This window comes from Monodelphis domestica, chromosome 7 (assembly GCF_027887165.1).
Source record: "Monodelphis domestica isolate mMonDom1 chromosome 7, mMonDom1.pri, whole genome shotgun sequence".
Taxonomy (NCBI): Eukaryota; Metazoa; Chordata; class Mammalia; order Didelphimorphia; family Didelphidae; genus Monodelphis; species Monodelphis domestica.
This window is the reverse complement of record NC_077233.1, coordinates 529,281-549,454: the sequence shown is the minus strand read 5'-3', so window position 1 is coordinate 549,454 and position 20,174 is coordinate 529,281. Positions and strand designations below refer to the sequence as shown.

Below are 20,174 nucleotides of genomic sequence, written 5' to 3'. Positions count from 1 at the left end.
CAGTTGCCCCTGCACCCTGGTCGGCAGTCTCCCCTCGGGAGCAGGGACACGAGGACCGCCTTTGGGCCTCTTCTCAGACACTTTTCCTTTCGGCGTTTTGTGGCGGCCTGCGCAGCGCCAGGAAGAAGCCACTGGCGGCAACTTGGCTTCTCGGGAGCCTGTGAGCCAATGCTGGGCCTCCTCCCCCCCCCCCCAACTCCAGGCAGAGCCAGCATCCAAGCCTACCGCCACGGCCCTCAAATCCACTGGCCATAGAGGCCACAAATGGTCAAACTTCCCAGAGGAATCAAGGAGGCCTCGCCAGGCCTTCCCACAGGCTGCCTGAGAAACCAGAGATGTCAGGGGCAGGCAGGCCTTCGCCACTGCAGCCAATCAAAAGCACAAGATTCCGAAGGGAGAGGCTCCCTGAAGAAGGGGAGACATCGCATTGGACAACTGGCCTTGCTTCAGATACAGGCATGGCAGTCTCCGGCCAGGGAAGGAGTGCACCAACAGAGGGCACCAGTGACCCAGAGAGCTGTGGCTGCACAGAAAACGACCTCTGGACACCCACCAATCCAACTGCTGTGGAGAAGAGGTGAAGTTAGGAAAGTGGCAAAGACACCCCAACATTTACAGGGAGCAAAACCTAAGAAAGGATCCAGAAAAACCACGCACACGGCTTTCGACCTAGGCACATATGGGGCATGAGCACATGCAATATCCAAATGGCAAGCAGCAAACATGACTTCATAGTCCCATCCCTGAGCCTTGGTGGGATGAGATCCATGACTAGCACATGCAGAATGCCTCATCCAAAAGAAGCAGGAAAGGCAAATAGGGCTGAAGGTGGATAGGACAGCCCTGCACAGTCAGCTGGGCTCACATGAAGACAAGCAGGGGACAGCCAGAGGGTGTCTGAACGTGGTGCAGAGCGTTTAGGTAGAGATCAAGGGAAGCAGACACAGGAACAGTGCTGCCATATGGGTATGCGACAGCCCACCTGGACAAAAAGAAGAAAGAGATGAGGAATTTGTGAAAGGGGCCTCAAGTCCCAGTCTGAAGGCCCAGGAGAGGAGTGACGGGGCTTCAGCGACGTGGACACCTGCCGGAACACCTCCGAAAGCAGAACAAAGAAGGGCTCCTGGTTGCACGGTCAGAGCCCTCATCTTCCCAACGAGAGACACTGGGGTCATGCTACTGAGTCTCCCCAACCAGGAGGCAGTGATCTGGGGCAAAGACTGTGGAAACCTGGCAGGGAACTGATTCCTCTTAGGATCCGTGACAGACAACAGGAAGCTAAATTGAGTGTCGGCTCATGATGGCATTTTCAGAAAAGGCAGCTTAAAGAAATGGGTATGCGTGCACTGGGCCATCGCCATCTCCTGTCAGTCTGAAGGCACGTGTGGTGTAGATGGAAGCAAGGGCAAGTAATGGACACACACACACGCACACATATTTACTCTCACAAAGTGGCACCATGCTGACAGCAGAGGCCCTGGCACAGGGCAGTGTGTAGTAAGTAAGTAAGACACTTAAAGGTGTATCAGGAGTACTAAAGTTCTAAATAAATTGAGGCTGGGGAAGAAAGCGAAGGACAAGACATAGCCACGGTTTCAACTGTACTGGCCTCTTGCCATGGTCCCGTTTTATAGATGTGGCACGAAGGGCCCCCAGGGCTACCCATGTCTTTCATTCTTCATCAAGAACACTTTTTTCTCCATCTTTGATGGGCAGTTAGTCCATTTTCCAGGTCTCCCTCCATTGTGGAGCCCCCAGGTTTTCAGTGGGATTTAGATCAGGCAAGTTCTCAGGCCACTGGAGCCACGTCTTCCTCTGTCTCTTGAACAAATGGCTTACCCTGCCTTGACATGAGGCATCACGGTGCAAGACCAGTTACAGGATTCCATCTCCATTCAAGAACTCCCGCAATTCTGGAGTGAGTCAGCTCCTCCGCATGAACATCCACACATCTGCTGGGAGTCCCCATTTTCTCAAAGGGACAAGACTTCCAGGTCCACTGCGAGAGTAAACCATCCCCTGGATATGGTTGGAAATCAGGACTTTACTATCTTTGGGGAAAGCCAAGATCTTCCAGGCTCGCTGGGACTTTTGCTGGAAATAATGACAACAGACAACTCACATACACTTTAAGGTCGCAAAGAAACCCATTTTACAGGTCAATTTGCTGTGAACTCTCACAACAACTTTCTCAAGCAGTTGCTATTCTTCTGCCCTTTTGCATGGAGCTGAAGTTTGTCCACACCACCAGTAAGTGTTTGAGATGGTAGAAACTCAGCTTTTCCTGACTGCTTTGTGCACTCCATCCACTGTGCCACCTTGCCGCCTAAAATGCAAAGGAGAGGGACGTTTTTGATGCATCAGCCTCCAGGTTATGGGCTCAGACAACCATCTGGGCGCACGTTTCATCAACAACATCTCTTTTGCCAGCCTTCATGTTGGGAGCCATCAAAGACCACAGTTTGACATGGTCACACATGGAAATTGAGGACTGCAAAGCAGCCCCCAGGAAGGATGGAAACACCCACTTAAACCCCCCTAAGTGACTTTCCTTATTACCATCCCCTTATTATTGGAACTGCGATGATTATTATTCTTATTTAGCCCCAGGAAAAATAGATGAGAGCAACATGCTTGCAGGGTTAATACCCTGTCCCACTCTGTCCCCCCCCAGAATATTACCAGGAGAGCCCACTTACAAAATTAAAACTAAGGATTTTTATATACCCACGTAGAGAGGACCCTCTTTTCTAGGCATAAAAACTTGTGGCAAATCTGTGCTCTGAATTCCCCAACCTATATCTGGGTTGTGTTGATTCTACCCTCTGACCCTACACTTAGCAACAATGTTTTGTTGACTATCTCCTTAGGCTTCGCATCGGTTGTTGGGTTCTATGGAAACATTTATTTTGAGAATGAAATTGTGTGCCCAGTAGATGTGTGATCATGAGGGTATAAAATAAAGCCAAGCCTCAGCCAAGGTGGAGCAGTTTATCCTGTGAAACCTGTGCTGCGGGTTGAACAGAAAGCTGTGTCCCATCCATCATTCCAATGACACCATCCCACCTCCAAGACCCCACCCCTGTGGAACACTGGACCACCCCATAGCACATTAAAGTTAAGTATGCTGTTTTGAAGCAATCCTCTGCCTGTAATCATGGTTCAACCACATGTTCCTTGGTGCTCTGCCGTGGCCCACCCTATCTAATTATGGACTTTAATGATCTATGAGATGCTTGACCTCCCACCTCAGCCAAGACTCACTTTTCTTTAAAAGAGCTCTAGTATTGGGCCATTGCCCTAAAGCAGTGATGGTAAACCTTTTAGAGATGGAGTGCTGTGCCCTACCCCACCCACCCATGTTGGGGAATGGGGACAAGCTCCACTGCCCCATACCCTCCCTTCACGTTTGGGGGAGTGGGACCAGGCTACCAACCCTGGGCAGAGCTGCTGTGCCCTCAGGGCCAGCCTCGCTACTCAGGGCTGAGGGGCTCTATGCTCAGGGTCAGAGGGGCAGGGTGACACTGGGCTTGCCACTTCTTGGGGCAGGAAGGGCAGGGCAGTGTAGCTGGCACGCAGCCCCTGAGAGGGTGGGGGGAGGCTAGAATGCCCCCCCACCTTCTGTGTTCAGGGTCCAGCAAGTGCCCACAGAGAAGTCTCTATATGCCATCTTTGATATGTGTGCCATAGGTTTGCCATCACAGCCCTAAAGGAACTGAATTCAGAACCACAGTATTACAGGCACACTAGAAAGTCTGTGGCATAAAATCTGGTGCCCCGATGGCACAGAGGTGCAGAAAAGAAAGGGGAAATTGAGTCAATTGTGTTTCATCTGGTCAAGATCAAAGGTTCCAAGTCAGCACACAGTGGGAGAAGCAGCTATGCAGGACCGCTGCACCGACTCGGAGCCCCCATTAGTGTCGGTTCCTGTTCTAAGCCATCAGAGAGATCCCTGTCCGCCTTTAAGGAGTCTGAACAAGACGAGGTGCCCACTGGCCTAAAGCAGCCAAGGGAACCAGACAGTGGCTTGCCAAGCTGGTTAGAGGACCGTGAGGTGGCTCCTCCTCTGCTCTCCAGAAACGTAGACGACAACATCCAGAGAGCTGGCCAAGATGGGATGAGTGGATCGGCCTTGGCGGCAGGACCCGAAAAGTTGTAGATTCCAAGCCCCTAAGAGAGAGGACATCTCAGGACCAAGACCTGATGGAGCCAAGACCCTCAAGACTTTAGCTGGCTCAGCACCCGCTCTCCCTGGCCCACTGACTCAAACTGCCCTGGCTTCTGGAGAGGGAAGGTCCATCCACCAAGCACCCCGTGGCTTCTCTTTCTGTGGCTTCCTAGACCAAATGCCCCTCTCTGGCCACCATGCCCCCTATGGGAAGGCTTTGCCATTGGAACAGAAGCTTTGGGAGGGCATAGACTGCCTCACCTTGGCAGCTGTGCCCACAGACCCTGGCACAGGGTGCTTGATGAGAGTCCAAGGATCTGCCCTTGTCCCTGCCCTATGGAGCACTGAACTAGATGAAGGCACAACTGTTGTGCTGGTTGCTTCTGCAGATGACAGGAAGTGAGGAGGGCAGAGGGCTCCCGGAGGGGCAACATTCTGACCCCCTCGAACCCTGGGCTAGACCTAATGTGGTGGAGTCTTCTAATCAGGCTTCAATGTTCCGTTTCACAAAGCTAATACAGGTGGGCATGGCCAGATGGGCTTTAACTTGAAAAAAAAAAAAACCTGGGGTCTTAGTGGACAGCAAGCTCCACATAAGTCTACAGTGAGACATGGCAGCCCAATGGCACCTTGGGCTCCACTGCAGGTCAGCTGTGGCCCAAGCTCCCCTTTGGGTGAGGTGACCAGAAAAGGAGGGAGAGGGCTTAGGTGGGACAAGCACCGGCCGAGGCACGGAGAACATTGGGATGGAACCGCCATCTTTATTGAGACAGAGCCCTGGTCCTTCCCTCAGGTTCTGCCCTGCTCTCCCCGCGTCTCCCGGCCCACCCTGTTCCCCTCCTCTCCATGAGCCGGGCTGAGCCTCAGGATGAACCGGCCAGTCCCTCATCCCCTGCTGGCCCTCCCTCCTCGGGCACCGTGCCAAACAAAGCGAGGGAGAGCAGACGGGCACGAGTGGTGGGCGGCACGCATGAGCCCAGGAAGAAGGGAGAGCCCTGAAGGACAGCCGGGTGCTACAGGGGCCCAGGGGATCATGGGTCCTGCTCGCTGGGGCAGGACGAGAGCCGGGATGAGGGTGGCACCGGCCCGCTGGGCTCTGCCCTCCTTGGGCTTGGCCTGGAGCATGGCAGGCCCTTCTGGGCACCGTATCATGGCGGAGGCCATCGATGAGCTGGGCGGGGGCCAGAGGGGCCGACCAGCCTGGGGGAAGGCCCCTAGAAGAGGCTGAAGGAAGAGGCTGGAGATCCGGGGCTGGAGGGGAGTTCAGAGGCCACCGAGTCCTCCCCAGAAAAGAGCCGTTCTGCCACCGGAGGGAGTGAGGGCCCGAAGGAACCCAGGGAGCGGGCCTGGTCAGCCTGGCCCATTGGGGGAGCCTTCAGGTGCCGGAAGGACCATCAGGCAAACCCGCACGGCTTGCAAGCAAGGGGCAGCTCCGGAGACGCCCATCTGGGCTGTGGCGGATCCCCTGTGAGGGGGCCCCGCGGGGCTGGGCCGGGGCTCCGGGCATCGAGGAAGAGAAATCAGCGGGCGTGGAGCTCGGCTGGCGGGAGAGGCCTCCTCCGCTGCGGGACTGCCGGGGCGCCGGAGCAGGGCCCAAAGCCAGAAGCTGCGGCTCTTCCCGCGGCTCTGCGGAAGCCCAGGAACAAGAGTGCCAGGACGAAGAGGCCGGTGGCAGCCAGGAAGCCCAGCGCCCAGCCTGGGTCTGCGGAGGACAGGAGGCTGCCTTGGGGAGGGCCCCGGGGGGGGGGGGGGGGGGGGGGGGGGGGTTCTGGGGAAGGTTGGGGAGGGGCTGGGGGAGGTCCTAGGGGAGGGGCTCAGGGGGGTCTGGGGGAGGGGCTGGAGAGGTCCTGAAGGAGGGGCTCAGGGGGGTCTGGGGGAGGGGCTCCAGGACCCCCAATGTGGTTCCTGGGCCCCAGAGAGAGACCAGGCGTGAGCGGGGCCAGGGGAGCCCCAGGGGAGGCAGGGTCCGAGGGGGGGCTCAGACTGGGGAAGCCGCCCCACGTGGGTACCTGCGGGGGCCACCCAGATGTCCAGGGTGACAGGCTCAGGCAGGGAGACGTGGGTCACGTGGCACCTGTAGGTGGCCCCCCGGGGCCCAGGCTCCGCTGGGATCGCCGAGGACAGGCTGTAGGTGCCGGCGCTGCTCTGCCGGTGGCTGGAGAAGGAGGCCCCGGAGGCCGGGCTCGCGGGCTCCCCCGGCTCCTGGCGGCTCCAGCTCACCGCCACGTCGAGCGGGTAGTAGCCGGAGATGCTGCACAGCAGGCCGGGGGCCCCGGCCTCCCTGGCCAGGCTCAGCCGCACTCTGGGGGGCTCTGAGGGCCAGAAGGCGGCAGTGAGGAGGCCGGCAGGGGCTCTGCTGCCCTCCCCGTCCCTGAGCGCAGCCCGCCTGGAGGTGCCGGGGAGGAGGGGAAGTGACTCGGCCAGGGTCACCCGGCTGGGCCCGGAGCCTCACCCAGGACGCTGAGGAGGAGGATCTGCTGCGCCTGGTGCGTCGGGCTGGAGATCTGGCAGATGTAGGCGCCCTCGTCCCCCACCGTGAGGCCCGGCAGCGTCAGCGAGGCGTCGCCGGCCTCGGCTGCGTCCCCGGCCTCCAGGCGCGCCCCCTCCCGCACAGCCCGGCCCTGGCCCTGCCCCGGGGCCCACTCGAGCACTCTCTGGCCCTGGCCGCGGTGCTGCCGCCTCCATTCCACGAGGGCCGGGCCCGAGCCGGGGGCCAGCGAGAAGAGGCAGGGCAGCGCCACGGAGGACCTCAGGGAGGCCTGCACGGAGGGCGCCGGAGTCATCACCAGGAACTCCACTGATGGGGAGGGAGGGAGGGAAAGGCCGCGGGTCAACGGAGGCGGGGTGAGGAATGGGGGGCAGGGCTCTGAGTGGGGAGAAGGCCGCGGGTCAACCGAAAGGGGAGGGGGAGTCCGGGGGCAGGGCGGGGCTCTGAGGCTGGTTAGGGGGCGGGGCTATTAGGGGAGGGGTCAGCATGGGAAGTGGGCGGGGTTCTGAGGCGAGGAGGCGGGTCGAGGGCGGGGCTATGGGGGAAAGGGGTCTGCGGGTGAGCGGGGGCGGGGCTCTGGGGGAGGCGGGGCAGCCAGCAGGGATGAGGAACCTCCCTGGGCCCGGGGACCTTGGCAGGGGCTCTGTCCTTTCCCCAAACAAGGCCCGGCTTCAAGCATTAACCAGGGAAAGCTAGAAGGGCCCCCTCACCGGAGGCCAGGACGGTCCCGCGGGGGCTCAGGGGCAGCTTCAGCCTGGGGTGCAGGGGGGCCCCCTCGGCGGCGCCCCGGGGCGCCCTCATCACCAGGGAGGCGCCGAATTGGGCCTCGGCCACCCGGATGCTGCCGATGAAATAGGCCGAGTCCGAGTCCGGGGCGGCCTGGTGGAGGAGGCGCGAGAGCTCGCAGGTCACCGCCAGGCCCTGGCAGGCCGCGTGCAGCAGGACCTCGGCCCGGGGAAGGTGCACCTGGTCCACTGAGAAGAAGGAACAAGGAGCGGTTACGGGGGGGCGGCAGGGGGGAGGGAGGAAAAGGAAGGGGACGGGGCGAAGGGGGCCCTCACCGGAGGCCTCCAGCGCGACGGGCGGCTCCTCCGCGGCCGCCGAGACCCCCGGGAAGTCGGTGAAGCCATCCAGGGTGCCGTCATCGGGCACGGGCACGCGCTTCAGCACCAGGGTGGACTCGCTGGAGGCTGCGCCCCAGGGCCGGCCTGCCTCCTCCGCAGCCAGGGAGCAGTCCAGGATGAGATCGACCTCCCTGCGGGGCCCCTCGGGCTCCTCAGCTTCTGCAGAGGCAAAGGGGGGCGGCGGCACCCCCAGGCTGGGCCCGGAGCACCTCCCCCGCCCGGCCCAGGGGCTCTAGGCTGTCTCCCAGGAGGGCGCCCAGACGTCGGCCCCTCCCCCAGCCCCAACTCCCATTTTCCCCTGAGCCCGCCCCTCCCCCCAACCGGCGAGGATGCCCCCCCTTCTCGGCCAGCCCTGCCCCCGAGCTCACCTGCGCAGGGAGCCCCCAGCCCGCAGAGGAGGAGCAGGGAGAGCAGACCTGGAGCGCCCATGGGCTCCGGGAGGGAGGAGGCCCGTCACTGCTCGACAGATGCACCTTCTCTTTCACTTTCACTCTCAAGTTCCCCTCCAGTCCTACCTAGGGGGAGGGGCAGGGAGGGGCCCCTTCTCGGCCCCGCGGCGGGCCCCTCCCCCTCACGCCAGGAGGAAGGGGGGGATGCCCCTCTGCCCCCCCCATCCATGCCCACACCAAGGCTCTGCCCATGCCAGGCCAGAAGGGGCCCAGACACCAAAGATCCCCTGGGGGGGCACCTGAGCACTCAGCCACATTTATAGGGAACCCTGAAGGAGCTTCCCCAGGGTCCCCCTCTTCCTGGCTCCAAGCCTGGGGCCCCTCTGCCAGCCTGTCCAGAGGAGCCTGCTCCCCCCAGGATCCAGCTGGCAGAGTGGCATGAAGTGGGCCACCACCTGGGGCCTGGGCACTGCCCAGGAAGACCCAGGCAACAGCAGCAGGGCACGCAGACCCCTCCTCTCCTGGCCAGGCGCCAAGCCTTTAGCCCAGGCCATCCACAAGAGAACCGCCAGGGATGCCGGGCCACAGCCCCAGGAGGCCCAGGCAGGGCCTTCGAGTGACCAAAGACTCCACCCTTGGCAAGAATCCTGCCCGCTGCTGCCTGGTGCCCTTTCTAGCCCTGGGCGTCTCCCTCACCCTCTGCCAGGGGGAGCTGAGGGGCCACCATCATCACACCCTCCCAGGGGCCGGCACTCCCGACCCGCTCCGGGCAGGCTGGACCAAGCCATGCGCTGGGCTCCTCCCTAGAGCCTACCCGGCCACGGGAGCCTCCGAGAAGGGAAGTGACTGGCCCAGGGTCCCACAGCAGCCGCCGGCGGGTATCCCTCTCCCTGTGGGATTCTCGCCTCCAGTCAGGGGAGGAGGCCAGCAGGGGCCCCCATGCAGGTGAGAAGCCTCCGCCCTGGGCAGAGGGCTTGGTTTTGAGTCGGGCGCCCATTGCACTGACTCGCTCCTGGAGAGAAACCTGGTCCCCAAGGAGGGCTCCTCGCCGGCCCCGGCTTCAAGCATTGTGACCGGCTGGGGCTGTGCTGGCTGGGGGCGAGGGACGGTGTCGGTCCGAGGGTCCCTGCCCCGCCCCCACCCTGCTCTCTTCCTGAGCAGCCTCGGTTGAAAGTTTGAGCCCACCTTCCCCCGCCGCCATTCTTCTGCCTCCTCCGGAGCACCCTCAGCATTTCCCTAGCACGTGTTCTCGGCCGCCATGTTGTTCTCTGATATCGCCCTCACGGGCCACTTGAGGAAGCTCGAAGGCCACTGGAGACCTGGCCTGGGAAGAGCCCAGCTGCCCCTTCGGCTTGAGCCACGTCTGTCTCATTGGTGGGCTGAGCTGTTCTCATCCGCCTATTCCACCAGGGGGCGCCTTCACTGCCTGGAATAACCCCCCAACTCACGGAGGGCTCTGAGGCTCGTGGGTGACACTCCCCTGGTCTAGCCCGTCTGCCAGGACGATGTGCCAGGCTGCGGTCACTGCACCTTATGGCTTCTTGGAGCCCCCAAGGGCCTCCAGTGGGTGGGCCACCTGCATGCGGCTCCCGACCCAGAAAGACACCCAGAGACCTCCAGGGAGGGGAGATAGAAGGCCAGGAACAGGCGGTGCCACCCCAGATTCAGTGGCACATTGGCGGCCACAAAACATTCCCATAAACCAAAGGATCCCCGTGGCAGTCATCCGAATGGCCTCTTGGGAAATCCCAAGCATTGTTTCCCATGAGCCTTGTGGACACCAGGCACCGTTCTCCCACAGAAAGATGCTGGCAGCTTCAGCCTGAGCCAGCCAGAAGGGTCCTTGTGGCCCTCCAGTGGGATCCCCAGCAGGACCTCCGTCCCTCCCCTCCCCGTGCCAGGTCCTGTGCAGTCTGATCTGGTCTGGTCTGTGTAGAGCTCCCTGGGCACCCCCCAGAGACCTCGACTCTGATTCTTTCAGCGAGGGTCAGCTCAGAAGGACAACCAGCAGCCTTCCCTCCAGGGGCTTCCACATCAGTGTCGCCCCCATGGGCTCGGTGATGAAGTCCCACATCTCCAAGGGGCTCCCTGGATCCCTGGCTCCTCTCAGCCATCACAGGCTAGGAAGTCCACCCTCCTCCTCTTCCTGATGCCAGAGCCCCTGCATACCCAGAAAGGGAAGGATGGCTGAGAGAGCAGAAGCAGGCCCAGAAAAGCACCCTTGGGCCACACTCTCCCAGCCCGGTCAGGCTCTGTGGACAGGCTGGCCCATTTCTCCCCTCAGCCCATCTCCCCGGCACGGCACTGTCTGCTGGACCAGCGTGGAGAAGTGAAGGCTTTTATTCGGGGTCCACCAGCCAGCTGGCAGCAGTGCCCAGCAGTGCCATCTGTTCTGAGGCCAAGTATTCGGGATGAAGTCATTAGTGTGGCAACGCGGCGTCTCTAGAGAGGAAAACGAGCGCCCTCCAAGGCAGAGAGAGGTTACCGAGGAAGCTCAGCTGCCCCTTCCCCCTCCTCCCACCCAGGACACCACAGTTAACGCTGCCACAGCCTCCCCCTACCTGAGCAGAGTGCCCATCAGTGCCTCCCAATGTCCGAGCCCGTCTGCAGGCTCTCGCTTCCTCCATGCCCACCTGCTCAGGACGGGGAGCAAACCGGGCCCCTGGGCCCTGCCTGAGCTCCGAGCCCCTCTTACGGTCATCACAGCCTGCGGCTTCTCCATCACTAGCTTGTAGGACGCTGAGGAAACGATGGGCTCTTCTGCCCTGGGGAGGTTGTGCCAGTCCGCCTGCGGGCCGCCTTCTCCCATCCCAGAGAACGGCCGCCAGGAGGGAAGCACTTTAGGGAAAGGGAGTTTCCAGAAGAACGGAAGGCACCGATTTCCATGGCAGCCACCGTCGATTTCCATGGCAGCCACCGTCGCTGCATGGAACTAGAACCCGGGAGGATGCTGCCACTCAGCACTCACAAGACCTCTGTGTTGCTGTGCCCAGGCCAATGCCTGCCAGGGCTCAGAAGAGGACGTGGCATTCTGGGCTGTGAACCTCACCAGGCAGCCGGGAGTCAGGGAAGGCTCGGCATCCATGGAGCACCAGGAGCCAGGGACGAGGAAATGGAGGGTGATGGGGCTGGAGATGAGCTCTCCGTTGTGCTTCCTGTGACCTGGACTTTGCAGATCTCTTCATCAAACAGCTCCTCCACACTGGCCTCTCTTGGGCACACTAGAGTCTGCCAAGGGCTTCATGCAAGGATTCTCATTGGAGACTCCCAAGAATCCTGTGACAAGGGACTGCCATGATGCCCAGGTTGTAGATGAGGAAACTGAGGCCACTGAGGATGAAAGGACCTGACCAGGGTCTTGCTGCCAGTGGGATTCCACAGATTCCAGAAGCCCCGTCGGAATTCAGACTTGGAGCCATCCTTGTATCGTGACTAGAACAGCTGGAGGGTAGAAGCTCTGGATGCAGAGAAGCGGAGAGGGAGGAAGGAGGAAGAGCCAAGGCCAACCACTTCCTCCTCTTCCTCCTGCCACTGCTGCCTCACTGATCCTTGGAAGTGCCCCAAAGCCCATCCCAGGGCAGCAGCAGCAGGTGTTGTGGGCTGAGGGGGCCCCTGGGATGGGAAAAGGGGGATCCCTCTGGTGAGCTCCGATTTCCCCAGAGACCTTCAGAGCTGTCCCAACCCCTGACCGTCCCCCCACGGACCTCTGGGTTCAGGGAAGCAGCGGGGAAAGCCAAGCAAGACGCTCGCCTGTGCCTTTGCTGAGCACATTCCCTGCACGTAACGCGCCCCTTCCCAGGAGATGAAGTGAAAAAGCGAGCAGTCACGGGAGCGCTCCATGGCTATTCCCTTCCAACCATGCCCTCTGGCTGACACACGCGGGAACCCACCAAGCACCCTGATCCCAGTATAGCCAGCCTGGGGGCCCACATTTGAGAGGTGTCCCTCTGTAGCCAGACATAGAGATGTGCACACATGCACGCACACACACATTGCACATGCACACACATGTACTCCATGCACACGAGTGTGCACATGCACACACATATTGATAATTTTTCCACAGCAGGAGGAAGAGTTAGTGGCCCCCAGCTGCTTTTGACTCCACATAGGCCCATCCTTGGTGTGAATTTTAAAACTACTCCACCCTACTCAGACGTACTTTAGAAGATTTGATTTAGCCATCTCCTGATTGTAACAAGAAAACACTCTCTTTAACAGAATCAGGAATATCTTGTAGTACCTTACATTACTCCACCCTATTTAGATTACTTTAGGGGAAGATAAAGTTGTAATCTCCTGATTGAACAATGAAGGTACTTAACATACCTTATAGTGAAGCTAGAACTTAAGCTAGGTCTATTTTTAGATCAAATACAAAAAGGTGTTAAGTACCTATGAAGGGTAAATTAATCACAAAAAGGTCAAATACTCACAAAAGGTGAACTTAACAAAGAAGTGTGAAGTAACTTTCTAAAGGTATAATAGAAAGAGAGAAGGTGAGAACTAAAGAATGGGCAGTCCTGGAGAAAGTGTCTGCTGTGATTGGTAAATGTGAAAATTTAGAGGAGGAGACACAAGAGTGAAAGGTCTATAAAAGAGGATGAAAAGTTCACATTCGGACATTGGGAGATACAGGCAGTTCGATCCTGGAACTCAGCCTGGATGAGCTCACTCAGACAGATTCCTTGAGATGGTCTCATGGTGAGTAATAAGACTGACTTCCTTTTCCCTTGGGCTCAGGGAGGTCCCTTTGGCCAAGGCCTTTAACTTCTGCCTGGCTCAGCCTGAGCCAGAGCAGTTTAAATTAATTCTTTTCTCTCTGTCTCTGTCTCTCTGTCTCTGTCTCTGTCTCTCTCTCTCTGTCTCTCTTTCTCTCTCTCCCCCCCTCCCTCTCTCTTTCTCTCTTCTCCTTAATTCCTTCTCTCTATATTAATTAAAATCACCATAATTTCCAGCTGACTTGGGTATTTTATTATTTGGGATTTTCCCTGGTGACCAATTAATTTAGATTTTAAGTCACAATGCTAAAATTATCATTACATCGGCCACGAGCCTCTCTCCAGGCCCTCTTCAGTCTTTGCCAAGCTGCCCAAGGCTAGGCAGGCCAGGCAGGGCTCTGCCACAGTTTGGAGCTCGTGTATTGGGTCTGCTCTGAGGCCTCCCTCAGCCCTGGCTCCATGAACGGCCACCAAAATCGACAATGGAGGGGAAATGGAGCCATGGAGAGCCTGGGGCTCGGGAGAGGGAGGCTGAGAAAGCAGCTGTCCCAGAGAACTTGGAGAAAAGAAGGCCCTGACACAGGAGGGGCCTCCCTCTCGGGCACACCCTGAAGAGCTGAGATGATCAGGGCCCAGCAGACCACTCAGAGAGGGAAGGGAAGAAACCACTGGGGAGGCTCAGTGGCCAAGGCGGAGGCAGACATCCCTGGAGCCCTCAGCACTCTGGAGCCATCCGGAGCAGGAGCTGAGGAATGTGGACATCCATCCCTGTTCCGAGGTCACAGCAGAGGCTGTGCCGGGCACCTGGCCCAGGAAGGAAGCCGTGGGAGCAGCATGCAGGGCTCACGTGTCCGCCCCAGTCAGCACGGGAAGCCAGCCAAGCCAAGGGAGGCTGTGGGGAAAGGCAGAGTTCCTGCCCCTGGGAGGTCCCTGCAAGCAGGGATTGTGGTCCTGGGCACCGACAGGGAAGCAGAGAGGCTGGGATTCTGGGCCCACCTTGTTGAGGCTGGAGGCCTCCGCTGTGCCTCAGTGGGCAGAATATGGGGGTGCTGGATCAGCACCCAGCACAAAAGCTCCAGTTGCGTTCTGGTGTGTGGAGTCCCTTCCCCATCCTTCATGGACTGGGACAGGGGTGTGTGTTGAGAATCCGTGGGGTCTCCCGTCTCCCCACCCTGGGAAGAAGGTGGCAGCCCAGATGAGCTTGGAGGTTGCTCCCAGCGTGGATGATCCCATCACCATCCATGGCGGGAAGGAAGAGGGGAAGGGTGTAACTGGACCTTGGTCCTTCTCCCTGGGCTTGTGCTGCTCCAGCCAGCTGTGCGAAGAGCTCCCAAAGCAACGAGGGCCGGCCACCCCCGACTCCCCTCTCATGCCCAGAGCCCTCTGGGGTGCCCCCCAGGCTCTGCACTGACAAAGGGCCCAGAAGCTCTGCTGCTGCTCAGGGCCTCTTGGGGACACAGCCTTGTCCATTGGCCCCTGCTCCCCCTCCTCCTCCCCCTCCCCCCTCCCCCTGCCCCCCTCTCTCCCCCTCCTCCTCCCCCTCCCCCTCTTCCTCCCCGCTGGCCTTGATGGCAGGAGGCAGACACCACCGAGGGCGGCAGAGCCTCGAACTCGGAAGGCGCTTCCTTTCAAAGATCCCAAACGGATCCGGTCTAGATCCGCGCAGAAAGCAGCTCGCAGGCCGTCCCAGAACGGCCCATGCCGGGAGGCCTTGGACCCCCCAAAGCCTCTTCTGTTGGCCTTCGAGATTCCTTCCGGCTCTGAGGCGGAGACAAGGAGCATCATGGGAGCAAGGAAGCTCTGCTGAGCCATCCCCTCCCCCAGGGCGGGCGGTCCTTGTGGGTCCTGGCGCGACCCACGCGGAGGGCGCCAGCAGCAGGATTCGCTCGCAGACCCCCCAGACCCCAGCAACCTCCCCGGGTTCAGCTGGTTTCATCAGGCAGACGCCTCCGGCTCCTCCCTTCTGCCATGCTCCGTTTGGGCTTGTCTCTGCCCCTCCAGAGCCGCCCACCGGGCTAACCGGTCAGCCGGGCCGGGACTGCCAGCCTGCCTGGCCCGCAGGCTTCCGTCGCGTCTCGGCATCTCCTGGACCCTCCACGCGGTCTCGGAGGCCTCTTGGCTTTGAAGAGGCGCCCAAACACCGCGAGAAAACGTCGCCTCGGCGTCCCCCTCCCGGCGCTGCCCGCACAGCGCCCTCTCCTGGCGGAGGGAGCCAGAGAGAGGCCGTCCTGCCTGGGCAGAGGAGGAGCCGCCCAGGAGCCCCCAGTGACTCTGGGAGGGGTGGCGGAAGGAGCACGCAGAAGGGCCGGAGGGGGCGGGGCCTTGGGCTTGGCCTCAGTGAGTGAGCCCGGAGCATCCCCACCCCCACAAGGCCCCCTTCTGAAGGGATATTTGGCTAATGGAGGCCTCAGAGCGCGGCCTCGAGGCAGGACTCCTCTAGTCTGGCCTCAGGCGCTTCCTCGCTCGGTGACCCTGGCCCAGTCACTTCACCCTGTGGGCCTCCCTTTCCTCATCTGTAAAACCGCCCACCTCCCCAGGCACTGCCTCTGAGCGGGACAACCCCAGAGAGTTCTGGGGTGAGAGCAGGCAGCCCCCCCATCCTGGCTCCTGCTGTCCCTGCCCCAATACCACCCCTGGAATACCTCTAGGCAGGCCAGAGCCCCCTCCTCCCAGAAGCCCCCCGAGATCTCTCCTACTGCCAAAGGGCCTCCTAGAATGGGGGGGGGGGGACTCTTTTCCTTCGGGTCCCTGATGGCAGCAGAGCCAAAGGGCTCCACTCGGGCCTCCCAGCACCCCCTGACCCTGGCACCGGGCCCTTAGCAAGTGAGTGGAGGCCGGAGGTGTGCAGGGAGCTGGCAGACGGGCAAGTAGGATCCCCGGCACCAGGGTCTCTGGCCCGGGATGGGAGGCGCAGTGGCCTCCCGGGGCCTCGTGGTTCAGGGGACACAACGAGCTGCCCATCGGGAAGGGAGAGCCTCGGCCCGAGGAAGCTGCACCCCCAGACCCAGGCCTGGAGGCCTCCAGGGGTCAGAGAAGAGCCTCAGAGGCCTGGGCCCACCCCCGGGCCCCACAGACAGAGGAGAGGCGTCGGGCTGGGCCCAGGGAAACCCACCGTGGGGAGGCCTGCGATGCCCCTCTCCAGGCCCTTGACGTGCCCCAGAGACATGCCCGGGAGTGCCCGGGGCCCAGGGCTTCCTCTTGGGACAGCCACCCCCGGCCCAGCCCCACTCACTGGGTCCACCCTCCGGAGGTCTGAGGCGCCTCTGGCCACTGGCCCATCGGAATCCCCCCCCCCCATGTCTCTCCAATGGGCGACTCAGTGCCCTCCCCCAAAGTGCCCACATCATTCCTCCAGGTGTCCCGGCGGGGACGGGGGAGACTGACGCGGCACCCCCCGCCCCTGGCCAGACCGAAATCTACTGACAGGTGTTGGTGGAATGCGGACTAGATCAGCCTGGGAAGAGCCCTTGGGGAGAGCTCTGGCCGACGAGTTCCTGCCTGGCTTCCTCTCGCTCCACCTTCAGTCCCGCCTCTTGCTCTCTGCCGAAGCCCCTGGAGAAAGAAGATGGCAGCCCTGGGGGGGGAGGATGGAAGGCCGTCGGGCCGGCCAGCTCCGAGCGCTGCAGACGTCTCTGACGTTGGCTTGTCGTCGGCGTTGGGCGGTATCAGGGCAGCCAGAAGAACAGAAGAGCTTGCCGGGAGGCCGGCGGAGCGCGCTTAGTTCCTGTTAGCGTTAAGGCTGACCTCCTTACGGATCCTCATAGTTCTCTGCTGAGCAGACGCGAGCGGACGATCTTCAAGGAAGGTACACGCTGGCCCGGTGAAGGCACGTCGCTTCGGAGGGGAGAGCATCAACCCAGTATGTGACCAGAGCAGCCTCCAAACAACCGCAACTTCACTTCCCACTCTGAGCTCTGGGGCGCCCCCTCTGGGGTCTGCTCTGAAGCTGCAGCCTGAGCACCCAGGGGTGCCCCCGGAGCTTCAACCCTGACTCCCTGAGCAGAGAACGTCTGCGTCTGCCACCTCGATTCAACGTGGCTGCTCTTCAGGGGGGATTTCCAGAGCCCAGGTCAGAAAGGAGAGAATTCAAATTCAGCCCAGAAGTGTCCTCGGAGGGTCTGCAGGCACTCTCAACCCCTGAGACCAACTCAGGAGGCCCCCGAGGAGCCCAGCCTTGGGGCTCTCTGCTGCCACCTCTGGCCTGAGAAGGGAAAACGGGGTCCTACGCGGCAGCTCCCAGTAACCAGGGCAAAGCTGGCGAGGAGGTGCATGGTTGGTGGAGCTGAGAACTGGCCCGGCATGCTGGGGAGCAACGTGGAATGATGGCCAAAGGCGAGTCAACTGTCTGAACGACCGTCCCGAGCTCCACACCCCAAAGAAGTTTTTTAAGGTGCTGGGGGGAGGGGCAGAGCCGGTCTTTGGGGGGAAATTGGAGAGTGAGGGGACGCCTGCCAATGGGGAAGTGGCTGGACAAATGCCGCTCTGCGATCCTATGGGGCTATTCGAGATGAGGAGAGCCAGGCCTGGGGATGGGAGGTCCTGGGTTCAAATTGGCCCCCGACACTTCCTAGCTGGTACGCTGGCAGGCAGGGCCAGGGGATTGCCAGAGTCCGCCTGAGCTCTGCGCTGAGCTCGGCTCCGACAGGCCGGGAGGACCTGGGGGGGGGGGGGGGTCTTCCGAGCCGGGAGAGCACTCGAGGGCAGCCCCAGGAGTCGAAGGCCTGCCGAGCCGCCCCCTCCGGCACTGGGACCGCCGGGCGTGCTTGGTGTCCTCCTGCCGGAAGTGTCGGAGGTCGCGGCTCCGCCCCGCCCCGCCCCGGCGCCGGCTTCCTTTTCCACCATCGACACGCGGTTCGGTTGAGGCCGTGAGCCGGGCTCCAACGCGGAGGGCAGCCCCGGGGCCCCCGGGAGGCGGGCCTGGCGGGGGGGGGGGGGGGGGGGAGGGGGAGCGGGCACCGCCTGGGGGTCACAGCGGGGCTCCTCCCGCCCAGCCTCTCCCTTCCGTCCCGCCCTCAGGACTCGGGAAGCGCCCGGGGGCAGCGGGGCCCCCTGCCGGGCGAGGCGGAGCGCTTCTGCCGGAGTCTCTTTACAGTGGATAAAAGTGTCTGCCCGCCGGGGGCACACACGAGGCCGCCGGCCCGCCCAGGTCTGAGCTGTCCCCCGTCTGGGGGGCACCATTGGGGGCACCATTAGGGGGCACCGTCAGGAGGGCACCGTCTGGGGGGCACCATTAGGGGGCACCGTCTGGGGGGCACCATTGGGGGCTACGCCCCTCCCCAGTCTCTCTGAGAAGCTGCCCTGAGAGCCTGGGCTGAAGCCTTGTTCCACCCCTCCCCCCCCCCGCGTGCTCCCAGAAACTCGCCCAGGAGCCGCGCAGCGTCCTTGCTTTGCCCGACACCGAAGACTCCAGTCAAGGCCAGGCAAAGGGCGGCTTCTGGCCGGTCTCCCTCCCATCCGACTCTGGTTCTCTGTCCTCTGTCCGCGTTCCCGGGGGGGGGGGGGGGGGCGAGCTGCGCCGGCGGGTAGAGCCCGGTCTGGGGGGGTCCCGGCCCAAACGTGCCCCCAGACACTTCCTGGCGCCGATTCCGGCGGACCAAAAGCCCCACCGGCCAGCCCTCCGGGCTCTCCCGCCTCCCAGCCGATCCCGGATTCCGGCTCTTCTCGGGGTCCCCGTTCCGGAGGGTCCTGTAATTGTCCTTAATATCCCGGGCACACGGGGAGCCCCCGCGGCTGCGCCCCAAGCTTGGCACGGCCTTTCTCCCCTCCCGGGCAGCCTCCCGGCCTCCCCCGTGCCACGCCGATGCCCACAGGCTAGCGTTGGCCCGGCCTGCCTTCTCGGGGCGGAGGATGCCCGCGGGCAGGGCCGGGCAGGGCCGGGCAGGGCCGTGGCTCCTCTGGCTCCCTCACCGCAGGCATCTCGGAGCCGGGCTCAGCTGGGCTCCTCTGGCAAACGTGGGCCGCCAGCCCCACCTTGTGGCCGGGCCGTGCAACAGTCCAGCCCGGGCTGGAGGGGCCACACCGGAAGGAAGGGATGGGATGGAGCCTGGGGGCCTCGGAGTGCCTCCTGCCCAGGCCCAAGGCCCCTCGGCTCTGCGTCTGTGATCCTGAATCGGGGCAGGCCTTTGGGCCCAAGGGCAGGGGGGGACTTCTGGGAACCGGTCTGCCGGGATTGGGATCAGGGCCAGGCCCGAGTAGCCCCTGCTGGCTACCTTCCCCAGGGAGGCCAGGCCCGAGCAGGGCAGCTGCTGGGCTCCCCGAGGGCCTCCCTTTCTTGGCAGGTGCCAGCCATGGGGTACCCTTGGGAGACGGGGGTGGGGTGGGGCAGGCGAGCCTTGGAGCGGAGGAGGGGGATGCCAACCAGACGGACCCCCCAAGCTCCCCTGCATGTGTTTTCAGCCTCCCTTCTAAAGAGCCTCCTTCCTGCCTTAGTTGAGGCAGAAGGGTGGGAAGGGTCTGCCCGAGGGCCCCAGCCTCCCGCTTGCCTTTTACATCCCACCCTCATGTGGACTGGGACAACGGCCTCTGCCTCGTTTTCCCGGCGGTTCTGTCCAAAGGTGAGTTCCTATTCCTGGGGCCAGCCCGGGGTCCTGAGGCTGCTGAGCAGCCAGAATCGGGCTTCCATCTGGAGCCTGCACGGATCCCTTCACTCGTGTCCTTGGCCTCTCTCTCCCCCCGGAGACTTCCAGCATTCTTTGCTCTCTGGAGTGGCTTCCTGGCAGTCTGACCCTCTGGCACGTTCACTCAGCAGAAGCATCCTTTGGTCGTCATGCTCACTCAGCCTCCCCACGAGCAAGGACAGCTTGGCCCAGGGACCTGCGGGAGCTGGGCTGCTCTTTCCCTCACTGTCACATTTTGTTGGTGACACGCAGTAATGCCAACAATTGCTCTGGATTCGTTTTCTGGCCTGCGACTCGGCCGGCACTTATCCAGGCCTGCCGGACTTCAACGGTGGGGTTCGGGGAGCAGCCACCTAAAAAGAACCCATAGGGGGAGAGAGGGGGAGACCAAGCACGCAATAGAGAGACAGAGTCAATCTGGTAGTGTCAAGGCTCCGTTTATTGCAGGTGTAAGGTAGAATATATATGCTTGAGGTAAAGGGGGGGGTGGTGGTGGTGACTAAAGACTGCTTGTACCAGGAGGGAACATGAAGAATGGTTATTGTTATGTTTTGTGGCTGTTGGTCTTGGCGACGCCTGGGAGGTAACTTGTTTGTTCAGTTTCCCTAGGATCTTAAATCTTGTTTCAGGTCAAGTTGTCCCCGAATATGGTCTCTGACAGGCACTG

General features: G+C 61.6%; 1 protein-coding gene across 2 annotated transcripts; it reads right to left on the bottom strand.

Moving 5' to 3' along the window:
* Positions 1–1,425: 1,425 nt before the first annotated feature.
* Positions 1,426–14,380, bottom strand: TAPBPL (TAP binding protein like). 2 transcript variants are annotated; one of them, XM_056804003.1, is made up of 6 exons: positions 8,149–14,380; positions 7,718–7,939; positions 7,367–7,630; positions 6,621–6,965; positions 6,178–6,480; positions 1,426–4,170 (listed from the first exon to the last, which is right to left on the bottom strand). In XM_056804003.1, exons 1-6 carry the CDS (start codon positions 8,207–8,209, stop codon positions 4,040–4,042), a joined length of 1,326 nt encoding a protein of 441 aa, XP_056659981.1. In that variant the 5' UTR covers positions 8,210–14,380; the 3' UTR covers positions 1,426–4,039. The 2 variants fall into 2 exon arrangements, with proteins under 2 accessions (XP_056659981.1, XP_056659980.1); XM_056804002.1 differs by lacking the exon at positions 1,426–4,170 and adding an exon at positions 4,910–5,870 and having other exon boundaries at positions 8,149–14,378.
* Positions 14,381–20,174: the final 5,794 nt, after the last annotated feature.

What these genes read in the sequence shown, in the direction of transcription:
- TAPBPL (XM_056804002.1), bottom strand. Translation starts at nt 8,209, where the DNA reads ATGGGCGCTCCAGGTCTGCTCTCCCTGCTCCTCCTCTGCGGGCTGGGG. An exon ending in GCTGGGGGCTCCCTGCGCAG is followed by an intron (nt 7,940 to 8,148) that starts GTGAGCTCGGGG and finishes TTGCCTCTGCAG; the next exon opens with AAGCTGAGGAGCCCGAGGGG. An exon ending in CCTCCTCCTCAGCGTCCTGG is followed by an intron (nt 6,481 to 6,620) that starts GTGAGGCTCCGG and finishes TCTGGCCCTCAG; the next exon opens with AGCCCCCCAGAGTGCGGCTG.